Source organism: Hylobates moloch, unplaced genomic scaffold, assembly GCF_009828535.3.
Source record: "Hylobates moloch isolate HMO894 unplaced genomic scaffold, HMol_V3 SCAFFOLD_1, whole genome shotgun sequence".
Taxonomy (NCBI): Eukaryota; Metazoa; Chordata; class Mammalia; order Primates; family Hylobatidae; genus Hylobates; species Hylobates moloch.
In genome coordinates, this window is record NW_026652276.1 from 209866514 (window position 1) to 209889014 (window position 22501).

The following is a 22501-nucleotide window of genomic DNA, read 5'->3' on the forward strand; positions in this document are numbered from 1 at the left end:
GGCTGAGACAGGAGAATCACTTGAACCCAGGAGGTGGAGGTTGCAGTGAGCCGAGATCGCCCCATTGAACTCCAGCCTGGGCAACAAGAGCGAAACTCCATCTCAGAATAAAATAAAATAAATAAAAAGTTATTATCCGTAAAATGCTTTAATGACACACTATATTGGAGGTAAAAAGTATATCTACTCTGTTCAAAAATAACTTCCCAACCAAATGCAAGCAAATATCAAGGTTATCTTGCCAGGACCCAGAAGGAATGCTTGTTTCAAAGTAGCAAGCTCTGTGTGTCTAAAAAGAATATTGCCCCTCTGATAAACGTGAAACAAACTCCAATTAGTAAGAACATATATTCATAACAACCTCCCATTTAATATAATCTTAAATTCTATATTTTTACAAAATGGCTGTCATGCCAGTTAGTGAGTGATCCACAAGGCAATAAAAGACTTTGCTGCAATTAATTCAAGAAGTGTATGTTACATAAATTACGAGTCTTTTACATCCCACACAATATATTTCAGTAGTATTTAAAAGTTTAGATAAGTTTCACTTAATCTAACAAAGGTTAATAACATAATTCTATGTTAAGAGTTCAGGGAAATAGTCAAATATCTAGCTATTGCAAACAAATTTCTCTGTGTAGGTTAATGGCAATTCCAAATGCTAATATACAGTCAATCAAATTACTTACTTTTCCACCAGTGTTTGCACACATCCCTTCCAGGAAGGCATCTGTAGGGCAAGATCTGCTATTGCTAAAGCCAGCTGAATAAGAGAGATTAAATAAATGAAGACAGATGAACAGAAATAGGGTTACAATAAATATTAGTTGGGAAGCAAAGAAACATTTCTTCCAAACAATATGACAACTAAGACTAACCCCCTTCCCCCATTTTTCCCAACCTCCAATTCTGTATATCTGATGTAAACTCTTCTGGGTTAGCTATAAATTGCTGAAATTTAAGAGTTAACCTTTAAAACTTAAAAAAAAAAGAAAAAAGAAAAAGAAAAGAAGTCAGAAACAACAGACTATAGACATTCCTCAAAATATATCAATATTTACTCTTATTTGGCAATACCACAGAACTTCACAGACATATAAATTATACTAAGCCAAAGGTCAAAGCTACTAACAAAGTCAGACCTTTGACTCAGTTCTCAAGTAATGGATTGCCATTTCCCTTCTCTTTCCATTTCTCATCTTGAAGACTTAAGAAAAGCCTCCTCTTCAAGGGCACTTCTATGCCAGGCAGAGAACACATGTGAGTATGTACTCACAGAAGTTTCCGGTTTTCCTATCTAATGTATTTCCCTGTCGAAAGGGGAAAGGACAGATGCTCTAGTTCAACCTTTCATTCATGAGACCTTTACTAAAGCCAATCAGCCCTGAAAGGATTTCTTAAAAGGCAACTACCTAAACCTCTGACCTAGCATGACTGTGAAAACACATACTCACCTTATCCACTTCTGGTATTAAGTTAGTTTGAAACCAAATGAACTCCAAGATAATACAAAAGATTAACAATTTCGTTCTCTATCCACTTATAAGAACATAGCAGTACATCCGTAATGAAGTTAACATTACCTCACATGGCCTAGCAATACCCATTAAAACAATCCTGATAAATCCAAATGTCCACACAAATTTCTCTTAATGAGAAGCACAGGATTTACCTGCGTTACAATGACAGGTGACAAGTCTTTCAAGTTCTGGATATGGGTTAGCAATGAGTCCCGTAAAGAGGCATGAGAGTCTGTGGGGAGCTCATAAAATGAGGTCTGAATCTTCATTTTCATGGTCTGTGCAGCAAAATAGCATGATTCCACATCCTGTCGGATCTGTAACAACTGGTCTGAGATCTCCCATGCATGAACCTGAAAGCGTATTAGACAAAGACGTCTTAAAGAAGACTACTTTTCTAATTTTAATGCCATAACCTCAATACTTATATAAACATATTTAGACCAAAGTATGAAGAAAGAAAAATCTGACAAGCTAAATTACCCAGTAATTCAGCCAACAGTTCAAAATACATTGTTATAGGCCCTGTTCAACAAAATAATTACCTAAAATCTGACTCATTCTAGGAAGGCATGAGAGCTATCAGTTAAATTAGTAGATACAATCTTGTTGATTTGAATGACTGTGTGGGTGTCGAGAGTATGAAGAAAAATGTCCCAAAAGTCTCCACTAAACTAAAATGTCGCTGTATAATTTCCAATCCTAATCTATGGCTGCATGTTTCTTCTCTTTTCTTGCTTAAAATAAAGCTTTGTTCACTCTAAGAATTGAATCTAGAAGCTGTTTTAATATATCTATAAATATGAGAATATACTTCATATTGGTCTCAGTGGCCCTACATTTCAATTATTAGTTCCCGATAAAATAGCAGAAAAACTATCTTGGCTCAAGTAAATATTTCACATCCTTCAATTATTTTCTTTCTTTTTTTGGAGACAGAGTCTCACTCTGTCACCCAGGTTGGAGTGCAGTGGCACAATCTAGGCTCACTGCAACCTCTGCCCCTCAGGTTCAAGCAATTCTCCTGCCTCAGCCTTCTGACTAGCTGGGATAACAGGTGTGCACCACCATACCCAGCTAATATTTGTATTTCTAGTAGAGGCAAGGCTTCACCATGTTGGCCAGACTGATCTTGAACCCCTGACCTCAGGTGATCCTCCTGTCTCGGCCTCCCAAAGTGCTGGGATTACAGGCATGAACCACCGTGCCTGGCTCCTTCAATTATTTTCTGATGTATTACTACTTGGCAAAGTGCTACACATTACTGAAATCATTTTCAATGGAAAAATAAACTTATCTATAGACATAATAAAAAGAAACAAAGTATAAAATCTAGTCTCTAGTAGCTAGTCACAATTATAAAGGGGAGTCATATTTTGAAGACAACTTTGGAAACAATATCATGCAGTAGATTGTAGACAACTAATTAATTAGATTAATTCTAATCCAATTCTACACTCAACAGCCTCTGGAAGAAGACTAACATGGACTGGCAATAATGGACTGAAAAAAATTTCAACCTCAATTTAGGAATAGTGTCTATTGTAAAGAGAAGGGGTCAATTTCTTATGAAGACAGAGCTCTTCACAAGTAATACATAATCCTTGTGTATCCTTCAAGATCTTTCCAAAGATAGATACGAAGCAAGTTAAGATATAGAAACAGGTAGAATAAATGGCTTGTACAAGTTCCTAAAGTAAATGGAAAATAAAGACCCTGAATTTCCTAATTACAGATTTACTGACATAAAACTTAGCTTTAGGCTGGGCGTGTGGCTCATGCCTATAATCCCAGCACTTTGGGAGGCCAAAGCGGGAGGATTGTTTGAGCCCAGAAGTTTGACACTGGCCTGGGCAACATGGCAAGACCCCCATGCCTCTACAAAAAAATTAAAAAATTAGCTGGGGCCCAGCACAGTCGCTCACACCTATAATCTCAGCACTTTGGGAGGCAGAGGCGGGCAGATCACCTGAGGTCGAGAGTTCAAGACCAGCCTGGCCAACATGGTGAAACCCGATCTGTACTAAAAATACAAAAAAACTAGGCAGGTGTGGTGGCACTCACCTGCAATCCTAGCTACTCGGGAGGCTGAGACAGGAAAATAGCTTGAACTCAGGAGGCAGAGGTTGCAGTGAGCCGAGATTGCACCACTGCACTCCAGCCTGGGTGAGAGTGAGACCCTGTCTAAAAAAACTTAAAAAATAAAAAATAAAAAATTAGCTGGGCATGGTGGCATGCACCTGTGATCCCAGCTACTTGGGATGCTGAGGCGAGAGGATTGCTTGAGCCCAAGCAACAGAAACCCTGTTTTTAAAAAAACCACCCCTCCCGCCCCCCACCAAAAAACCCCAACCTTAGCTTTCGATGAAATAAGGGGTGCAAAGTAAGCATGAGGTGTTAACTTCTTTACAGATACAGTATATTTTACTGATTTTTGTACTTTTTAGTCCAAACATCGTGTCTCAAATGTATTCAACAAACGTTCAATTAATTAATGTAGTACTAATAGCACCAATTTTCCTTTCTCAAGTAAAAAATCTGCCAAAGTTTTTAGCTATTGATTAACCAGTAACCCAAGCACACCTATGATTTAATAGACCATCAGAATATCTTTACTTTGCTCACATTAATATCTTTTTATTTTATTTTTTGAGACAGGGTCTCGCTCTGTCACCCAGGCTGGAGTGCAGTGGCACGATCTCAGCTCATTGCAGCCTCAACCTCCTGAGCTCAAGAGATCCTCCTGCCTCAGCCCCCTAGTAGTTGGAACTACAGGTGTCTGCTACCACACCCGGCTAATTTTTGTATTTTTTGTAGAGATGGGATTTCGCCATGTTGCCCAGGCTGGTCTTGAACTCCTAAACTCAAGTGATCCTCCTGCCTTGGCCTCCCAAAGTGCTGGGATTCCAGGCATGAGTTACCATGCCTAGCCGATATATTTTTAAATAGCAAAAAGATTCTATGAAGCTTTATACAATCTCCACAAATCCCTCAAAAAAACAGAGCATTAGATAGCAACAAAACTAGGTGTTGTCTAGTTATCTCCAAGAGTATCTACAAGAACCCCAAAATATAGGTGGAAGGAGACAAACCAGTGACATCTGTAAGACCTGTGTGGTTTTAGTCTCAGTAAATGTGGAAGCAGAGGCAAACAACAGGGTGTCTAATGGACCTAAGAACAGAGAAAACACCAAGAACCAACAGAGATTCACTGGAAAGTACAAGGAGCCAATCTGAGGATGGCAGTTGAAAATGGAGGATGTTTGGCCGGGCGCGGTGGCTCACGCCTGTAATCCCAGCACTTTGGGAGGCTGAGGCAGGCAGATCACCTGAAGTCAGGAGTTCAAGACCAGTCTGGCCAATATGGTGAAACCCCATCTCTACTAAAATACAAAAAATAGCTGGGCATGATGGTGGGTGCCTGTAATCCCAGCTACTCAGGAGGCTGAGACGGGAGAATCACTTGAACCCAGGAGACGGTGGTTGCAGTGAGCCGAGATCGCACCACTGCACTCCAGCCTGGGCGGCTGAGTGAGACTCCGTCTCAAAAAAAAAAAAAAAAAAAAAAGAAAAAGAAAAAGAAAAAGGAGGAGGTTTTACCCAATCCAATAGCCAGTGAGTATAAGTGTGAAGCAGATGCCAACAGTTTAGCCTTTATAAAACATTGAAACCAAACAGTCAGGAAGAGACCCCAATTGAGGAAAAACGGCTATGAAAAAAAACAAAATAATACAGGACAAGTATAATAGAGATGAAGGAAGAAAAGGTTGAAAGTATTATCCTTAATCAAACCTCCTTCTAGAAATTCAGAAAAACTAATTTCACAGAAAATAAGCAACTGAGGTCAAATGTCATATATGGCTGAAAGAGAAAATAAGCAGAGTAATACCTTACGAGGAAAGAAGACCAGAAAAACAGGTTTAAAAACCTAGCCTATTACTTCAAAATGAGCTAAACAATATTAAGAAAATGATACAAGATACGGAAGAATAGAATTGAGAAGGAAAATTTCAGAAATTAGGTAAAAATCTCAGGAAAAAATCAGAAATTAAAGAAAAAAATCCCTTCAGAGATGAAGACTAGGAGGAATTTCACATTTGACTAAACACATCAGATAATGTCTTAAGAGAAACACATGAAAAGGAGTGTTTTTTTTAAAACAAAAAAATTTAAAAAGATTCAAGAGGAAATGACAAATATTGAACATAGGCAAAGATCTAACATATACAGAACAGAGCTCTCTGAAGAAGAAAATCAAAACAAGGAAACAGAACAATTATCAAAAACTGTAATTCAAGAAAATGTTCCTGGTTGGGCAAGGCAGTTTACACCTGTAATCCCAGCATTTTAGGAGGCGGAGGTGGGAGGCTTACTTGAGGCCAGGAGTTTGGGACCAGCCTGAGCAACACAGCAAGATTCTGTCTCTACAAAAAATTTAAAAATTAGCTGGGTGTGGTGGTATGTGCCTGTAGTCCTAGCTACTAATGAGGCTGAGGAGAAAGAATCATTTGAGCCCAGGAGTTTGAGGTTATAGTGTGCCATGATCCTGCCACTAATTTTTTTTAATTTAAAAAAATTGGTATCAAAGTTATCAAAAGAGGAAGAGTAAATAAATGAATATAATCCCATCACTGCACTCCAGCCTGGGTGACAGAGCAAGACCCTGTTTCTTAAAAAAAAAAAAGAAAAGGTTTCTGAAATGTTGGGGGGTGGGGGAGAAAGACAAACTATACACTGAAAAGTATATCATATACCTAAAAATACCAACCCAGAACAACCAATACTGAGACATAATCTGGTAAAATTAATATACTTAAAGAAAAAGATAAAATAATTTGGACATTTATATAAAAACAGCAATTGATTTACAAAGGAAAAAATTAGATTATCATCTACTTTGACTTGAACATTTCATGGCAGAAGAAAATGAAAGAACACGGTAAAGATATGCTAAGAAAGAAAATGTGACAAAGATTTTATGTCAAGTCAAACCGATTTTCAATTATAAAGGCCAGAAACTGTTACTTGCAAGAATGTAGATATTATTCCTATAAGCCCTTCCTAAACAATCTGCTTAAAAAAACTGATTAGAGAGAACAAGGCATCAACATAAGGACTGGGGATGAATATTAAACATAGTTTATTACAACAATTAAGAATAAATGAAAGTCAAAAGAGAAATGGTATGTAATGATTACAAGCTCTGTACAGATACAGTGTGGAAGAAAGGGGAGAGCACATGCAAAACTATGCTTGCTTTTGGTGTATATACTGATGGTAGTAGTGTTAGTATTGTTAGTCTGAGGCTACTGACTAGGCTAATGTGGGACAGAGCTACTGAGTAATTACGAGATACTCTGTCACCTTCTGTGTCCCTCACAACCTGGATTCTCAGTATGGAAGAAAGGAAGTGTAGACATAAAAAGGCTTGAGTTAAAAACTTTATAGTGCTGTAGTTGAAAAGGCAATATCTCTACAAATTCATGAGGTATTTTACCTTTAAGTATTTATACCCACTATTTATATACGTACTTTTCTACACATGTATACATACACGTGTAGATAATTTATATATATTATATAGATATATAAAAATATACAATTCCCTAGCTCTATCCACTGAAAGCCCTAAACATACTGTCCAACTCAGTAACAACTTGCATCCCTAGTGCCTACACTGTAGTCTTTAAATTCAATTTCCCACTAAAAGATACCAATATTAAATACACAAGATGGGCCCATGATACATCCTGCCATACTAGAAAGGACAGAAGACAATAAGACTACTAGAGTCATTTCAAAAGTACTAAGGGGCAAAGGAGGCAACCAGCTGGCCAGAGACAGGACAACTTAGGATTCAGCAAGGGATACAAGGAAAAAAACAAACTGGCCACCACAGGCCATTTTTGGTAACAATTGCAAGCAGACATAAACTCATTATCTTACAAGGGTAAAAATCATGTATTTATCTTGGTTTTCCTATATAAACTGTACTCCTAAGTAACCTAACAGAGAAGAGTCTCTTTATAGAAGTATTCTAATGGCAAAAACCACAATTACTTTGGCACCAACCTAATAGCATGTAAGTAAATAACAGATTTAGAATATTAACACTTCACAACTCACAATTAATGGATTAAGCACTGAACAATAACAGCTAGTTACATCACACACAAAAAAGAATGAGGTGGATTAAAGATAGCTGCGAATATAATGCTAATCCTACACTGAAAGGTAGAATCTACATGTCTTTGAATCTGCACTGGCCTTGATACCTTGCTTAACTGATAGAATATGGCAGGAAGTGACATTCTGGGACTTTCAAGGTTAAGTCAAAGGAATCTTTGGAGCTTCTGCCTTGGTATCCTGAACACTTACTCTGAGGAAAGCCACTGCCTGTAAAAACTTAAAACTACTCTGCTGGAGAGAATGCGGAAGAGGCCTGAGACTACATGGAAAGCTAGAGGGGCCGAACTGAATCCAGGCTTCCAGTCATTCCCACCAGACTGTCAGGCATGTAAATGAAGCCATCTTAGAACCTCCAGACCAGCCTAACCACCAAATGGATGAAAACTGAAGGAGCACAATCAGCATCCTGGATGCTGATTTGAGCCCGCTCAAATTCCTGATCAACAAAGTTATGAGATACAATAAAATGGTTTTTATTTCAAATCACTTAAGTTTTGGGATAATCTGCTTCACAGTGGTAAACAATTAGAACCACCAGAAAACCAAACACTATATGCCTCTTGATGAAAGGAGATACCACAATAACAAGGGAATCAAATCTGTGCCTCATTGAGCCTCTAGATCCAGCAGCTAATTTGCCAGAAAAACAAAGGAGAGTAGAACTGAATCATGACAATAAAATCAGCAAAATCCACTGTGGGAAACTCTATAGGTCAAATGGCCCTGATACTTCAACAGATAAATAACCTACAGAGGCCAGGTGTGGTGGCTCATACCTGTAGCCCCAGCACTCTAGGAGGCCAAAGCAGGAGGATCACTTGAGGCCAGGAGTTTGAGACCAGCCTCTATGAAAAATTTTTGAAAAATCTGCCACGTGTGGTGGCATGCCCCTTACTCCCAGCTACTCGGGAGGCTGAGGGGAAGGATCCCTTGAGCCCAGGAGTTTAAGGCTGCAGTGAGCCATGACCACACTACACACTCCAGCCTGGGCTACAGAGTGAGACAGTCTTAAAAATAAAATAAAATAAAACAGAGAAAGAACCTGCAAATTAAGACACTCAAAAAACATTATATAAAAAAACAGGCCGGGCGCAGTGGCTCACACCTGTAATCCCTGCACTTTGGGAGGCCAAGGCGGGTGGACCACCTGAGGTCAGAAATTCGAGACCAGCCTGGCCAACACGATGAAACCCCATCTCTACTAAAAATACAAAAAATTAGCCAGGCATAGTGGTGGGTGCCTGTAATCCCAGCTACTCAGGAGGCTGAGGCAGGAGAACTGCTTGAACCTGAGAGGCAGAGGTTGCAGTGAGCCGAGATCGCACCACCACACTCCAGCCTAGGCAACAAGAGTGAAACACTGTCACGCACACACAAAAAAACAAAGAACAAACAAACAAACAAACAAACAAAAAAAACCAGCTGGACTCAACTATGAAGTGTGGGATTGCCCACTAAGCCACTAAGTATAAAACCATAAAGAAACACAAAGGATTACTATAAAAGGACAGTGGTTACCTTTAGAGGGAGGGAAGTAGTTATGTCAAATGGTACAAGAAAAGCTTCTGGAGCGGAATGGCCAGTAAAGTTCTATTTCTTTTCTTTTTTTATAAAAATGGGACAGGGTCTCACTATGTTATCCAGGCTGGTCTCAAACTTCTGGGTTCAAGCAATCCTCTTGCCTTGGTCTCCCAAAGTGCCGGGATTACAGGTGTGAGCCACTGTGCTCAAAGTTCTATTTCTTGACTTGGGTGGTGGTTAAAAAGACATCTGCATATAGTAATTCACTAAGCTACACATCTGCATTGTGTTTCTGTGTTTACATTTAGAAAATAAAACAGAACAACAATAAAAATCCCAATGTAGGCTGGGCGGAGTGGCTCACACCTATAATCCCAGCACTTTGGGAGACCAAGATTGGTGGATCACCTGAGGTCAGGAGTTCTAGACCAGCCTGGCTAACATGGTAAAACCCCATCTCTGCTAAAAATGCAAAAATTAACTGGGCTTGGTGGTGTGTGCCTGTAGTCCCAGCTACCCAGGAGGCTGAGGCAGGAGAATTGCTTGAACTCGAGAGGCGGAGGTTGCAGCGAGCCGAGATCATACCATTGCACTCCAGCCTGGGCAGCAGAGTGAGACTCCGTCTCAAAAAAAAAAAAATTGTGCAGAAACTAAATGGCAGAAAACACCAACCGTATCATTCTCAATTATCTGTACTTCTGACTTTAAACATTTCTATCTCCTTAAAAGTAGAGACCTCAAAAATGAAGGGCAGAAGCAAAAAAACAAAACAATTACTTGCCCCTGGGCAAACCAGTAATCTTAGAGGTAGAGATGCAAAACTGGTTAACTTGGAGGGTAGGGATGCACAGGAGATTTATTTTTCAAGTACCTTTGATGATGTTTGAATTTTGTTTGTTTGTTTTTTTTTTTTGAGAGGGAGTTTTGCTCTTGTTGGCCAAGCTGGAGTACAATGGCACAATCTCGGCTCACTGCAACCTCCACCTCTCAGGTTCAAAAGATTCTCCTGCCTCAGCCTCCCAAGTAGCTGGGATTACAGGCATGTGCCACCACACCCAGCTAATTTTTGTATTTTTAGTAGAGACGGGGTTTCACCATGTTGGCCAGGCTGGTCTCAAACTCCTGACTTCAGGTGATCTGCCTACCTTGGTCTCCCAAAGTGCTGGGATTACAGGCATGAGCCACTGCACCCAGCTGGTTTGAATATTTTTAAAGTGTCTTTTATAATTACCTGTTTATTAAAAATAACTTGTACTTTATATACAATTTTTAAAAAAGTGATACAGATCTTGTAAAATTTTTTTTGACAGGGCCTCTGTCACTCAGGCTAGAGGGCAGTGGGACCATCACAGCTCACTGTGGCCTCAAATTCTTGGGCTCAAGTGATCTGCCTACCTCAGCCTCCTGCATAGCTGGGACTACAGGCATACATCACGACACCCAGCTAATTTTTTTTATTTTTTGTAGAGACAGGTCTTGCTATAACGCCTAGGTTGGTCTCAAACTCCTGGGCTTGCCTGCCTCAGCCTCCCAAGTGCTAGGATTACAGGCACGAACAATCACACCCGGCCTGTAAGATTTTTTTCTGTAAAATTTGTTTAGAAAAGGTAGCAAAGCTTTTTTAACAACACACAGGAGTTAGTTTCATGTCCATATGCTCCCTAAACAATAATGCTATCTCTCTCATAACATTTATTGGGTGTTTCAACTTTGTTTATAATAGACCATCTGGTATTACACCAATTCATAAACTACCAGAAAAGATTCACTAAGACCAGGCACAGCGGCTCACGCCTATAATCCCAGCACTTTGGGAGGCCGAGGCGGGCAGATCACTTGAGATCAGGAGTTCAAGACTAACCTGACTAATATGGCGAAACCCCATTTCTACTAAAAATACAAAAATTAGCCAGGTGTGGTGGCACGCACCTGTAATCTCAGCTACTCGGGAGGCTGAGGCAAGAGAATCGCTTGAACCCAGGAGGTGGATGCTGCAGTGAGCCAACAACACGCTACTGCACTCCAGCCTGGGTGATAGAGCAAGACTGTCTCAAAAAAAAAAAACAAAAAAAAACCACTAAATACTCCCTATAAAGAACCTTTTTAAAGACACCAAAGCTAAAATATGAGGCCACAGATCCCAGAAAGAAGGGAATGGAAGAGCAGTGAGTTCAGTTCACTCTTTGGCTCCACTTTTCCCCTCATGGCATTTGCCAATTTGAAAATGGAAGACAAGAGGCTAAGAAGCTGAAGAGCTCTGGACAGCCTCTCAAGACTGGGAAAATAAAAACTGGAATTCAGAAATATCGAAGAGAAGCCCTGGTAAATACTCCAAACTCTTGAATTGGGACCCAGTGAAGGAAACAAGAAATATACCACTCCTTAAAAAGACTGATACGTTAGACCACAAAGTAAGTCTTCATAAATCTTCAAAGACTGAAATCATACAAAACATCTTTTCTCATCACAATTAAATAAAACTCGGAGTCAACAGCAAAAGGGAAACTAGAAATTTCCCAAATATGTGGAAATTAAACAACATACTCTTAAAAAACCAGTGGGTGAAGGAAGGGAAATCAGAAAACATCTTCAAACAAATGAAGATGTTTCTTGACTTGGGTGGTGGCTAAAAGGACATCCACATATAGTAACTCACTAAGTTATACATTTGTATTGTGTTTCTGTGTTTATGTTTAGAAAATAAAACAGAACAAAAACCCCAATGTTGCATATTAAACTGAACTAGTATAAAATCTAGTATAAAACTGAACTAAACTGAACTAGTATAAGAACACAACATATCAAAACTTACGGGATGCAGCAAAAACTGTGCTAAGAGGAATAAAATGTGTAACTGTATATATGCTTACATTAAAAAAGAAAAAAGGTCTCAAATCAACAACCTAATTTTACACCTTAAGAAGCCAGAAAAAGAACAAACTAAATCCAAAGCTAGCAAAAAGAAGGAAATAATAAAGATTTAGGGCAAAGATTAACAAAATAGAGGATAGGAAAATCAAGAGAATGCTACAAAAAGATCAACAAGGTCAGTCCCAGCAGCCACAGTCACTGGCCGCCCCTCTGCCAACAGCTCCAGCACTACCTTGGGCCAGCATCTCTGGCGGGCAGAAGCAAGGCACTGACAGGCACAGCAGAGGTCCTGTAGCTCTGGCTCAGACAGCAGCATCTTCACTCTCCGTGGTACCCAGGTGCTCTGAGTATGTTTCCACTGCTGCTCTGAGGGCACAAGAGGCAGGATTTGGAATTCCTGGAGAACTGTCTTTGTGAGAAGCTGGAAATATTTCTTCCAATTCCATCTCTTAGTTTTCCATTTTGTTGTGTTTCAGAGGAACATCAAGAAACCATGAAAAGTTTAATAATGAACAGTTTCACTGCCACTTGCTTCCTTGATGAAGGTTTTACTGCCAAGGACATTCTGGACCAAAAAATTAATGAATTTTCTTCTGATGATGATTAGGATGCCTTCTATGTCATGGACCTTAGAGACATTCTAAAGACACATCTAAGATGGTTAAAAGCTCTTCCTCATGTCACCCCCTTTTATGCAGTCAAATATAATGACAGCAGAGCCATCATGAAGACTCTTGCTGCCATCGGGACAGGATTTGACTGTGCTAGCAAGGCTGAAATACAATTGGTGCAGATTCTGGGGATGCCCCCAGAGAGGTTTATCTATGCAAATTCTTGTAAACAAATGTCTCAAATTAAGTGCACTGCCAATAATGGAGTCCAGATGATGATTTTCGGTAATGAGGTCAAGTTGATGTCAGTTGCCAGAACACACTCAAAGCAGAGTTGGTTTTTAAGATTGCAAATGATAATTCCAAAGCAGCCCGTCACGTCAGTGTTAAATCTGGTGCCATGCTCAAAGCCAGCAGGCTTCTTTTGGAATGGGCAAAAGAGCCAAATATTGATGTCACTGGTGTCAGCTTCCATGTAGGAAGTAGCTGTACCAATCCTGAGACCTTCATGCAGGCAGCCTCCAATGTCCACTGTGTCTTTGACACAGGAGTTGAGTTTGGTTTCAGAATGTAACTGCTTAATACTGGCAGTTGCTTTCCTGGATCTGAGGATGTGAGGCTTAAATTTGAAGTATTACCAGTGTAATCAACCCAGCATCGGACAAGTACTTTCCACCAGACTCTAGAGTGAGAGTCACAGCTGAGCCAGGCAGATATTTCAAGTGGCATCAGCTTTCACTGCCAAAAAAAACATATTAAAAGAACAGACAGGGCCGTCGCGGTGGCTCATGCCTGTAATCCCAGGACTTTGGGAGGCCGAGGCAGGCAGTTCATGAGGTCAGGAGATCAAGACCATCCTGGCTAACACAGTGAAACCCCATCTCTACTAAAAAAAAAATACAAAAAATTAGCCAGGCATGGTGGCGGGCGCCTATAGTCCCAGCTACTCGGGAGGCTGAGGCAGGAGAATGGCGTGAACCCAGGAGGCAGAGCTTGCAGTGAGCCGAGATCACACCACTGCACTCCAGCCTGGGTGACAGAGCGAGACTCCATCTCAAAAAGAAAGAAAGAAAAAAAAAAAAAGAACAGACAGGCTCTGAAGAGGAAGATGAGTCAAGTGAACAGACCTTTATGTATTACATGAATGATGAAGTATATGGATCATTTAATCAATCCTTTATTATCATGCACGTGTAAAGCCCCTGCTGCAAAAGAGACCTACATCAGTGAGAAGTATTATTCATCTAGTATATGGGAAGAACATGTAATGGCCTTGATCAGATTGTTGAGCACTGTGATCTGCCCAAAATATATGTAGGTAATTGGATGCTCTTTAAAAACATGGGCGCTGACACTATTGCTGCTACTTCTACTTTTAATGGATTCCAGAGGCCAACAATCTACATGTGATGTCAGGACCAGCATCGAAACTCATGCAGTGTATCTAGAACCACGATCTTCCACCCCAAGTAGAGGAACAGGACATTAGCACCCTGCCTGTGTCTTGTGCTTGGGAAAATAGAATGCAACATCAATCAGCAACTTGTGCTTCCGCTAGTATTAATATGTAGATATCACTCTTGTAGTTGTTAACCATGAGTCCAGCTTGAATTAACGGATTTCGTTAAGAGTTGGGTTCGCATGGACGTGGCAATATGGAAGACTAGGATATGGGTCACACATTATTTGTGTTACTATGGAAACTATTTAAATATTTGTTTTATATGGATTTTTATTCACTTTTCTTAAGAGTTGGGTTCATATGGATGTGGCAATATGGAAGACTAGGATATAGGTCACACATTATATATGTTCCTATGGAAACTATTTAAATATTTGTTTAATATGGATTTTTATTCACTTTTCAGATATGCTACTCAAGAGTGCCCCTTGGCTGCTCAGCAAGCATCTGTACCTTGTACAACGGCAGAATGGGCCAAAAGCTTAGTGTTGTGACCTGTTTTTAAAGTAAAGTATTTCAAAATTAACAACAACAACAACAAAATTGACAAAGCTTAAGCTAGATTAAGAAATAAGAGAGAGCTGGGCGCAGTGGCTCATGCCTGTTAATCTCAGCACTTTGGGAGGCCAAGGCGGGCAGATCACTTGAAGTCAGGAGTTCAAGACCAGCCTGGCCAACATGGTGAAACCCTGTCTCTACTAAAAATAAAATACAAAAAAAAAAAAAAAAAACTAGCCAGGCCTGATGGCAGCTGCCTGTAGTCCCAGCTACTTGGGAGGCTAAGGCATGAGAATCGCTTGAACCTGGGAGGCAGAGGTTGCAGTGAGCCGAGATCATGCCACAGCACTCCAGCCTCAGCGACAGAGTGAGGTTCTATGTCAAAAAAAAAGAAAGAAAGAAAGAAATAAGAGGATTTAAATAACTAATCAGAAATAAAAGTCAGGATATTACTACCAATTTTACAGAAATAAAAAGGGTTATAAAAAGTATTATGAACAACTGCAAGTGAACATATTGAATAACTTACATGAAATAAACAAATTCCTAGAAAAATAACCTACCAAGACTAAATCATGAAGAAATAGAAAATCTGAATAGACTTATAACTTGTAAAGAGATTAAATCAGTAATGAAAAATTTCCCAAAGAAGAAAAGCCCAGGACCAAATGGCTTTACTGGTGAATTCTACAAAACATGTAAAGAAATAACATTAATCCTTTTCAAACTCTTTCCAAAAACTGAAGAGGAAAGAACACTTCCTACTCATTCTATGAGACCAGCATTATTCTGATACCAAAGCTAGATGAAGAAACAAGAAAAGAAAATTACAGACTAATAACATCCCTTATGAATAGTAATGCAAAAACCTTCAATAAAATACTAACAAATGGAATTCAATAGCATATTTTTTCTCACTTTTTAAATTTTTATTTTCAAAATTTTAAATTTAGAGATGGGGTGTTGCTATGTTGCCCAGATGGGTTTTGAGCTCCTGGCCTTAAGCAATCCTCCTGCCTCAGCCTCCCAAATAGGTCAGATTACAGGCATGAGCCATCATGCCTGGCTTTTCAACAGCATATTGAAGGGATTATACATCATCATCAAGTGGGATTTATATCTGGAATACAAGGGTGGCTCAACATATGAAAATAAATGTAATCTACCACATTAACAGAATGAAGAAGGAAAAGACATGGTCACCTCAATCTATGCAAAAAAAAGCATCTAACAGACTCTGGCACCCTTTCATGATAAAGACACTCAACAAACCAGGAAGGAAACAACTTCAACATAATAAAGGCCATATATGCAAAAACCAACAGCTAACATCACACAACAGTGAAGACAAAAAGCTCTTCAAAACTCTAAGATCAGGAAAAAGACTAGGATGTCTACTGTTGCCACTTCTATTCAACATAGTGTTCGAAGTTCTAGCCAGAGCAATTAGGTAAGAAAAACAAAGGGCACCTAAATTGAAAGGAAGACGTAAAATAATCTCTGGTCACATATAATGTAAGATCATTCTACATGATCTTACATGTAGAAAACCCAAAAGATTCCATAAGAAGACTGTTAGACTTAATAAATGAATTTGGCAAAGTTGCAGGTCACAAAATTTACAGATTAAAATTAGTTGCTTCTACATACTAACAATGAAAAATCTGAAAAGAAACAATTCCATTTACAATAGAATAAAAAAGAATAAAATACTCAGGAATAAGCTTAACCAAGGAGACAAAAGACTTGTATACTGAAAGTTACAAAACATTGCTGAAAGAAATTAAAGATGACACCAATAAATGAAAGACATCTCATGTTCATGGACTGGAAGACCTGATATTGTTAAGATTTCAGTATTACCCAACGTAATCTACAGATTCAATGTAAACTTCACCAAAATCTCCATGACATTTTCTTATGAAAATGGAATTGTTTCCTTCATATGGAATCTCAAGAGGCCCCAAATAGCCAAAACAATCTTAAAAAAGAATAATATTGGAGGTCTCATACTTCTAATTTCAACACTTATTACAAAGCCATAGTAGTCAAAACAGTGTGGTACTAGCATAAAGACAGACACACAGACCAATATAATGGAATAGACCCAGAAAGAAACCCTCCTGTAAAGGATTCAAATGATCTTTGTCAAGGGTGCCAAGACTACACAATGGTAATAGGAAAACTGAATATTCACATGAAAAAGAACAAAGTTAGTCCTTAGATCACATATAAAAGTTAACTCAAAAAGGACTAAAGACCTAAACGTAAGACCTGAAACTATAAAACTCTTAGAAGAAAGCCTAGGGGAAAAGCTTCATAATCATTGCAATTGACAATGATTTCTTGGATGACATTTCTGGAATAAATATTTCTCCAAAGAAGATATACAAATGGTTAACAGGCATATGAAAAGATGCTCAACATCACCAACCATAGGGAAAGGCAAATCAAAGCCACAACAAAATATTACCTCACACCCAATAGAATGACCACTATCCAAAAAAACGAAGCAAAAAAAACCTCAGAAAATAATATGTGTTAATAAGGATGTGGAGAAATTGGAACCCTTTGCATCACTGGTGGGAATGTAAATGGTGTAGCTACTATGGAAAAGAGGATGGAGGCTTCTCAAAAAATTAAAAATAGAACTATCATATGTTCCAAAAAATCCCAGTTCTGGCTATATATCTAAAAGAACTGAATATAAAATCTCAAGCAGGGCCGGGCACAGTGGCTCACACCTGTAATCCCAGCACTTTAGGAGGCGGGTGATCACTTGAGGCCCGGAGTTCGAGACCAGCCTGGCCAACATGGCAAAATTCCCATCTCTATCAAAAATACAAAAATTAGCTGGATATGGTGGTGCACAACTGTAATCCCAGCTACTTGGGAGGCTGAGGCATGAGAATCACTTGAACTTGGGAGGCAGAGGTTGCAGTGAACCAAGATCATGCCACTGCACTCCAGCCTGGGCAACAGAGCTAAACTCAAAGAAAAAAAAAAAAAAGATCTCAAACAGATATTTGCACACCCATGTTCAACTGCAGCCAACTGCAGCATTATTCACAATAAACAAGAGATAGAAGCAACCTAAATGCCCATCTATGGATAAATGGATAAACAAAATGTGTATATATGCAGTGGAATGTTACTAAGCCTTCAAAAGGAAGGAAATTCTGACACACATTACAACATGGATGAACCTCAAGGACATTATACTAAGTGAAAATACACTTATCACTAAAAGATAAATACTGAATGATTCTAATTTATATAAGGTATCTAAAGTAGCAAGACTCATAAATACAGAAAGTAGGCCAGGCACAGGGGCTCATGCCTGTAATCTCAACACTTTGGGAGACTGAGGCAGGAAGACTGCTTGAGCCCTAGGAGTTCAGGACCAGTCTGGGCAACAAGGTGAAATTATCTGGGCATGATGGCACGTCTGTAGTCCCAGCTACTGGGGGGTGTGGGCAGGAACACTGAGGTGGGAGTATTGCTTGAGCCCAGGATGCAGAGGTTGCGGTGAGCCATGATCACGCCACTGCATTCCAGCCTGGATGACAGAGCAAGACCCTGTCTTGGAAAACAAAACAAAACAAAAAAAGGTTGAAACACAGCTTAGAATCTGCTCAATTCCTTTTTGAATTTCAAAGAGATCTGTCCCTGTCATAAAGACCTGCCAGGCCGGGCTCGGTGGCTCACGCCTGTAATCCCAGCACTTTGGGAGGCTGAGGCGGGCGGATCACGAGGTCAGGAGATTGAGACTATCTTGGCTAACACGGTGAAACCCCGTCTCTACTAAAAATACAAAAAAAAAATTAGCTGGGCATGGTGGTGGGCGCCTGTAGTCCCAGCTACTCAGGAGGCTGAGGCAGGAGAATGGCATGAACCCGGGAGGCGGAGCTTGCAGTGAGCAGAGATCGCACCACTGCACTCCAGCCTGGGCAACAGAGCGAAACTTCATCTCCAAAAAAAAAAAAAAAAAAAAGACCTGCCAGAAGCAAAAGAAAATAATCTCAGGAAGGAAACATCATTTATCTCTTCAACTTTTCTTAAACAACATATCAAGCATCTATGAAACAAAAGCAAACATTGGCTCACACCTATAATCCTAGCATGAAGCCAGGAGCTCAAGACCAACCTGGGCAACAAAGTAAGACCTCGTCTCTACACAAAAAAGAAAGAAAAAAAGAAATTAGCCAGATGTGGTGGTACATGCTTGTAATACCAGCTACTTCGGAGGCTGTGGTGGGAGGTCCACTTATTTGAGCCCAGGAAGTCAAGGCCGCAGTGAGCCTTGATCACACCACTGCACTCCAGCCTAGGTGACAGAGCGAGACCACGTCTTGGGGGAAAAATAGCAAAACCAAGTGACAACAACTAGAAAGAAACAGACAATACAAAGTAACCATTATCTAGATAATGAATTATCAAAGACTAAAATAACTGATGTCTTAACCAAAGTAATAAAACATCACGAATAGATTGACTCCTGATGTGATTCAGTAAAAATGACAAATTATCGTCTATGCAGTATTCTTCCAAAAAATGTTTGACCTAAATGCAATCATGAGAAAAGAACCAGACAAATCTAAATAGTGAGGCATACTAAAAACTAAGACAAAATGGCCCACCCTGGATTTGTGTGGGGTATGTGTGTTTTTTCTTTTCTTTTCTTTTCTTTTTTTTCTTTTTGAGATGGAATCTCGCTCTGTCACCCAGGCTGGAATGCAGTGGTATGATCTCGGCTCACTGCAACCACCGCCTCCCGGATTCAAGCGATTCTCCTGCCTCAGCCTCCTGAGTAGCTGGGACTCCAGGCGCCTGCCACCACACCCAGCTAATTTTTGTATTTTTAATAGAGATGGGGGTTTCACCATATTGGCCAGGCTGGTCTTGAACTCCTGACCTCATGATCCACCCGTCTCGGCCTCCCAAAGTGCTGGGATTACCGGCGTTAGCCACCGCACCCAGCCATGTGTATATGTTTTAAAGGGACAGGGTCTTGACATGGTTGCCCAGTCTGGCCTCCTGGGCTCAAGCAACCCTCCCACCTCAGCCTCCTGTGTAGCTGGGGCTACAGGTGTGCACCACCGTACCTGTCTTGGATTTGTTTTTTAATATCATCATCATGAAAGAAAAAAAATACCCAGGTAACCAGAGACATAACAACCAAAAGAAAAGCATTACCCTTGAAGGATCCTAGATTAGAGAAAATAAAATTTTAGAAAGCTTGAAATCTATAACTAGAGCAATTAGGAAAATTTGAATACAGACTGACAATACCATCATATCAATGTCAAATTTCTTGAGAGTGACAACAGTTTTAGTTTATTTTAGAAAAATGTCCTTGTTCTTACAAGATACAAGTGGAAAAGTTTAAGGAGTAGGGCATTATAAGGTGTATTTCTAAAAGGTTAAAAGAAATAAAGAGTTGGAAAAAAATGAATAGCTGATTAATATATGCAAAGACTTAGAAGACAAAACTGGAGAATTTCCATTAATAAATGGAATATATAAAAAAGAATTAAAAGGAAATTCTAGAAGTAAAAATATACGGTAACTGAAATTAAGAACCATTAGAAAGGGCCAAACAGCAAATCAGACAACTGAAGAATTATAGATTACTATACCTGATAACAGGTCGATAAAAAACAAAAAGACTGAAGCACAAAGTCAAAAACAGGGTAGAAGGTAAACAATGAGAAGAATGCAAGCGACATGTGGGACACAGTGAAAAAGGCTAAGACACATATAATTGAAATCCTAGCAGGAAAAGAGAAAAGGGAAATCAGGAATGAATGAAGAACAATGGAAAAGCAGTTAAGTATATGGGTAAATCCAATTAACACTGATTATATAAAGCAATAATATCTTGTGGGATTTAAAATATATGAAGAATAAAAATGCCTCAGAAGAGTTCCACATCCACCTAAGATATATAATGACAGAAACAATACTGCTTTCTGTAAGTTAACAATACACAAAAGCAAATAAACTACAAAATAACCTTGCTTAAATGCATCAGAAAGCTGAGGTCTTAGGGCAACCAAGTCGACTGAAATCTAAGGACAGACCTCTAACAAGGAAAATGAAGGCAAGCACTGGCTCATCTACGACAGGACAGAGGAAGAAATTCAGGGCACCTGGCAACCAGCTCATAAAAATTCAGCTAACACTTCTAACAAATTGAGAAAGACTGCATGTGGGCTAGCATGAGCATATAGAACCCCTGGGACTCGCAGACACAAGGGGAACTCACAGTCACCCAGCAGATCACCTCTGCAGACCAGATACTCAAGAGAAAGACTGGGGGTAGGGCAGAAGACCACCTCCTTTGGTGGTGCAGTCCTAGAGGAGGGGAAGAGCCTCTGTTGCGAAAAAGCACAAAAATCTGACTGAACCCTTCCCTGAACAAAAGCCTTAGGCTATGGGAAGGGGCAGCAAAGCATGTCACCCCTCAAAGTACAGGTTAAGACTCACCACAGTTGCACTAAGAGTAAAAAAAAAAACCTCTACCCCTAGGGGATAGGCATAAAACAGTCTTGAGCCTATAATAATACCACCAACACCATGAGAGGTCCCCTACCACTGAGAGAAGGAAAAAAAAACTATTTTGCACAATACCTGCCAGATGCAAGGCAAAGAATGAATGCCACAAGAAAAACTAGGATCACTGAGGCTGCCCTACCAGTGAGAATGGCAGACAACGGAAATGCTAAAGACTAGGGTAGACCAGGGCAACAGAGAATGTTACTCCCCCAAATAAGCGAACAATTCTAAATATATCATACTCAAACTCCTGAAAACCAGAGATAAAGAGAAATACTGAAGGGAAGCAGAGAGAAAGGACACATTAAATACAGAGGAACAAAAGTAAAAAGCTAGAGCAGACTTCTTGTCAAGAATGAGGATGCCAGAAGACATGGAGAGATAGATCTAAAAAATGGGAAGAAAAAAAGGAAAGAATTCTAAAGCCAATGAAACCATATTTCTAAAATGAAAGCATTCAACACCAAGAACCCAATTTAAAAATGGACAAAGCAAAAAATAACAGATGCTGGTGAGGTTGCAGAGAAACAGAAATGCTTACACACTGTTGGTGGGAGTGTAAACTAGTTCAACCATTGTGGAAAGCAATGTGGCGATTCCTTGAAGAGCTAAAAACAGAATTACCATTCGACCCAGCAATCCCATTACTGGGTGTATACCCAAAGGAATATAAATTGTTCTATCATAAAGACACATGCATGCAAATGTTCAGTGCAGCACTATTCACAATAGCAACGACATGGAATCAACTTAAATGCCCAACAACAGTGGACTGGATAAAGAAAATTGGTAGATATGCACCATGGAATACTATGCAGCCATAAAAAAGAATGAAATCATGTCCTCTGCAGGAACATGGATGGAGCTGGAGGCCATTATCCTTAGCAAACTAACACGGGATCAGAAAACCAAATACTGCATGTTCTCATTTATAAGTGTGAGTTAAATGATGAGAACACATGAACACAAAGAAGAACAACAGACACTGGGACTAACTGGAGGTAAGAGGTTGAGAGGAGGGAGAGGATCGGAAAAAATAATTAATGGGTCCTGGGCTTAACACCTGGGTGACAAAATAATCTGTACAACAAACCCCTATGACACAGGTTTACCTATACAACAGACCTGCATGTGTATCCCTGAACCTAAAAGTTTTTTAAAAAATGGACAAAGAACTTGAATAGACATTTCTCCAAAGATACATGAATGGTCAAAAAGCATATGAAAAGATGCTCAACATGATTAGCGATCAGGAAATGCAAATCAAA

General features: G+C 39.6%; 1 protein-coding gene and 1 pseudogene across 3 annotated transcripts in view; one reads left to right on the forward strand and one right to left on the reverse strand.

Moving 5' to 3' along the window:
• TNPO3 (transportin 3) overlaps positions 1–22501 on the reverse strand; it is a 104094-nt gene that overhangs the window by 64003 nt on the left and 17590 nt on the right. For 2 of the 3 annotated variants that reach the window (XM_032761681.2, XM_032761683.2), the window contains 2 exons: positions 1676–1876; positions 693–766 (listed from right to left, as the gene is read on the reverse strand). In XM_032761681.2, coding sequence (XP_032617572.1) covers positions 693–766; positions 1676–1876 — 275 coding nt within the window. Of the gene's footprint in view, positions 1–692; positions 767–1675; positions 1877–12336; positions 12563–22501 lie in introns of those variants that run through there. The other variant, XM_058426582.1, reaches the window with a different exon arrangement.
• Positions 12656–14286, forward strand: LOC116814340 (ornithine decarboxylase-like; annotated as a pseudogene).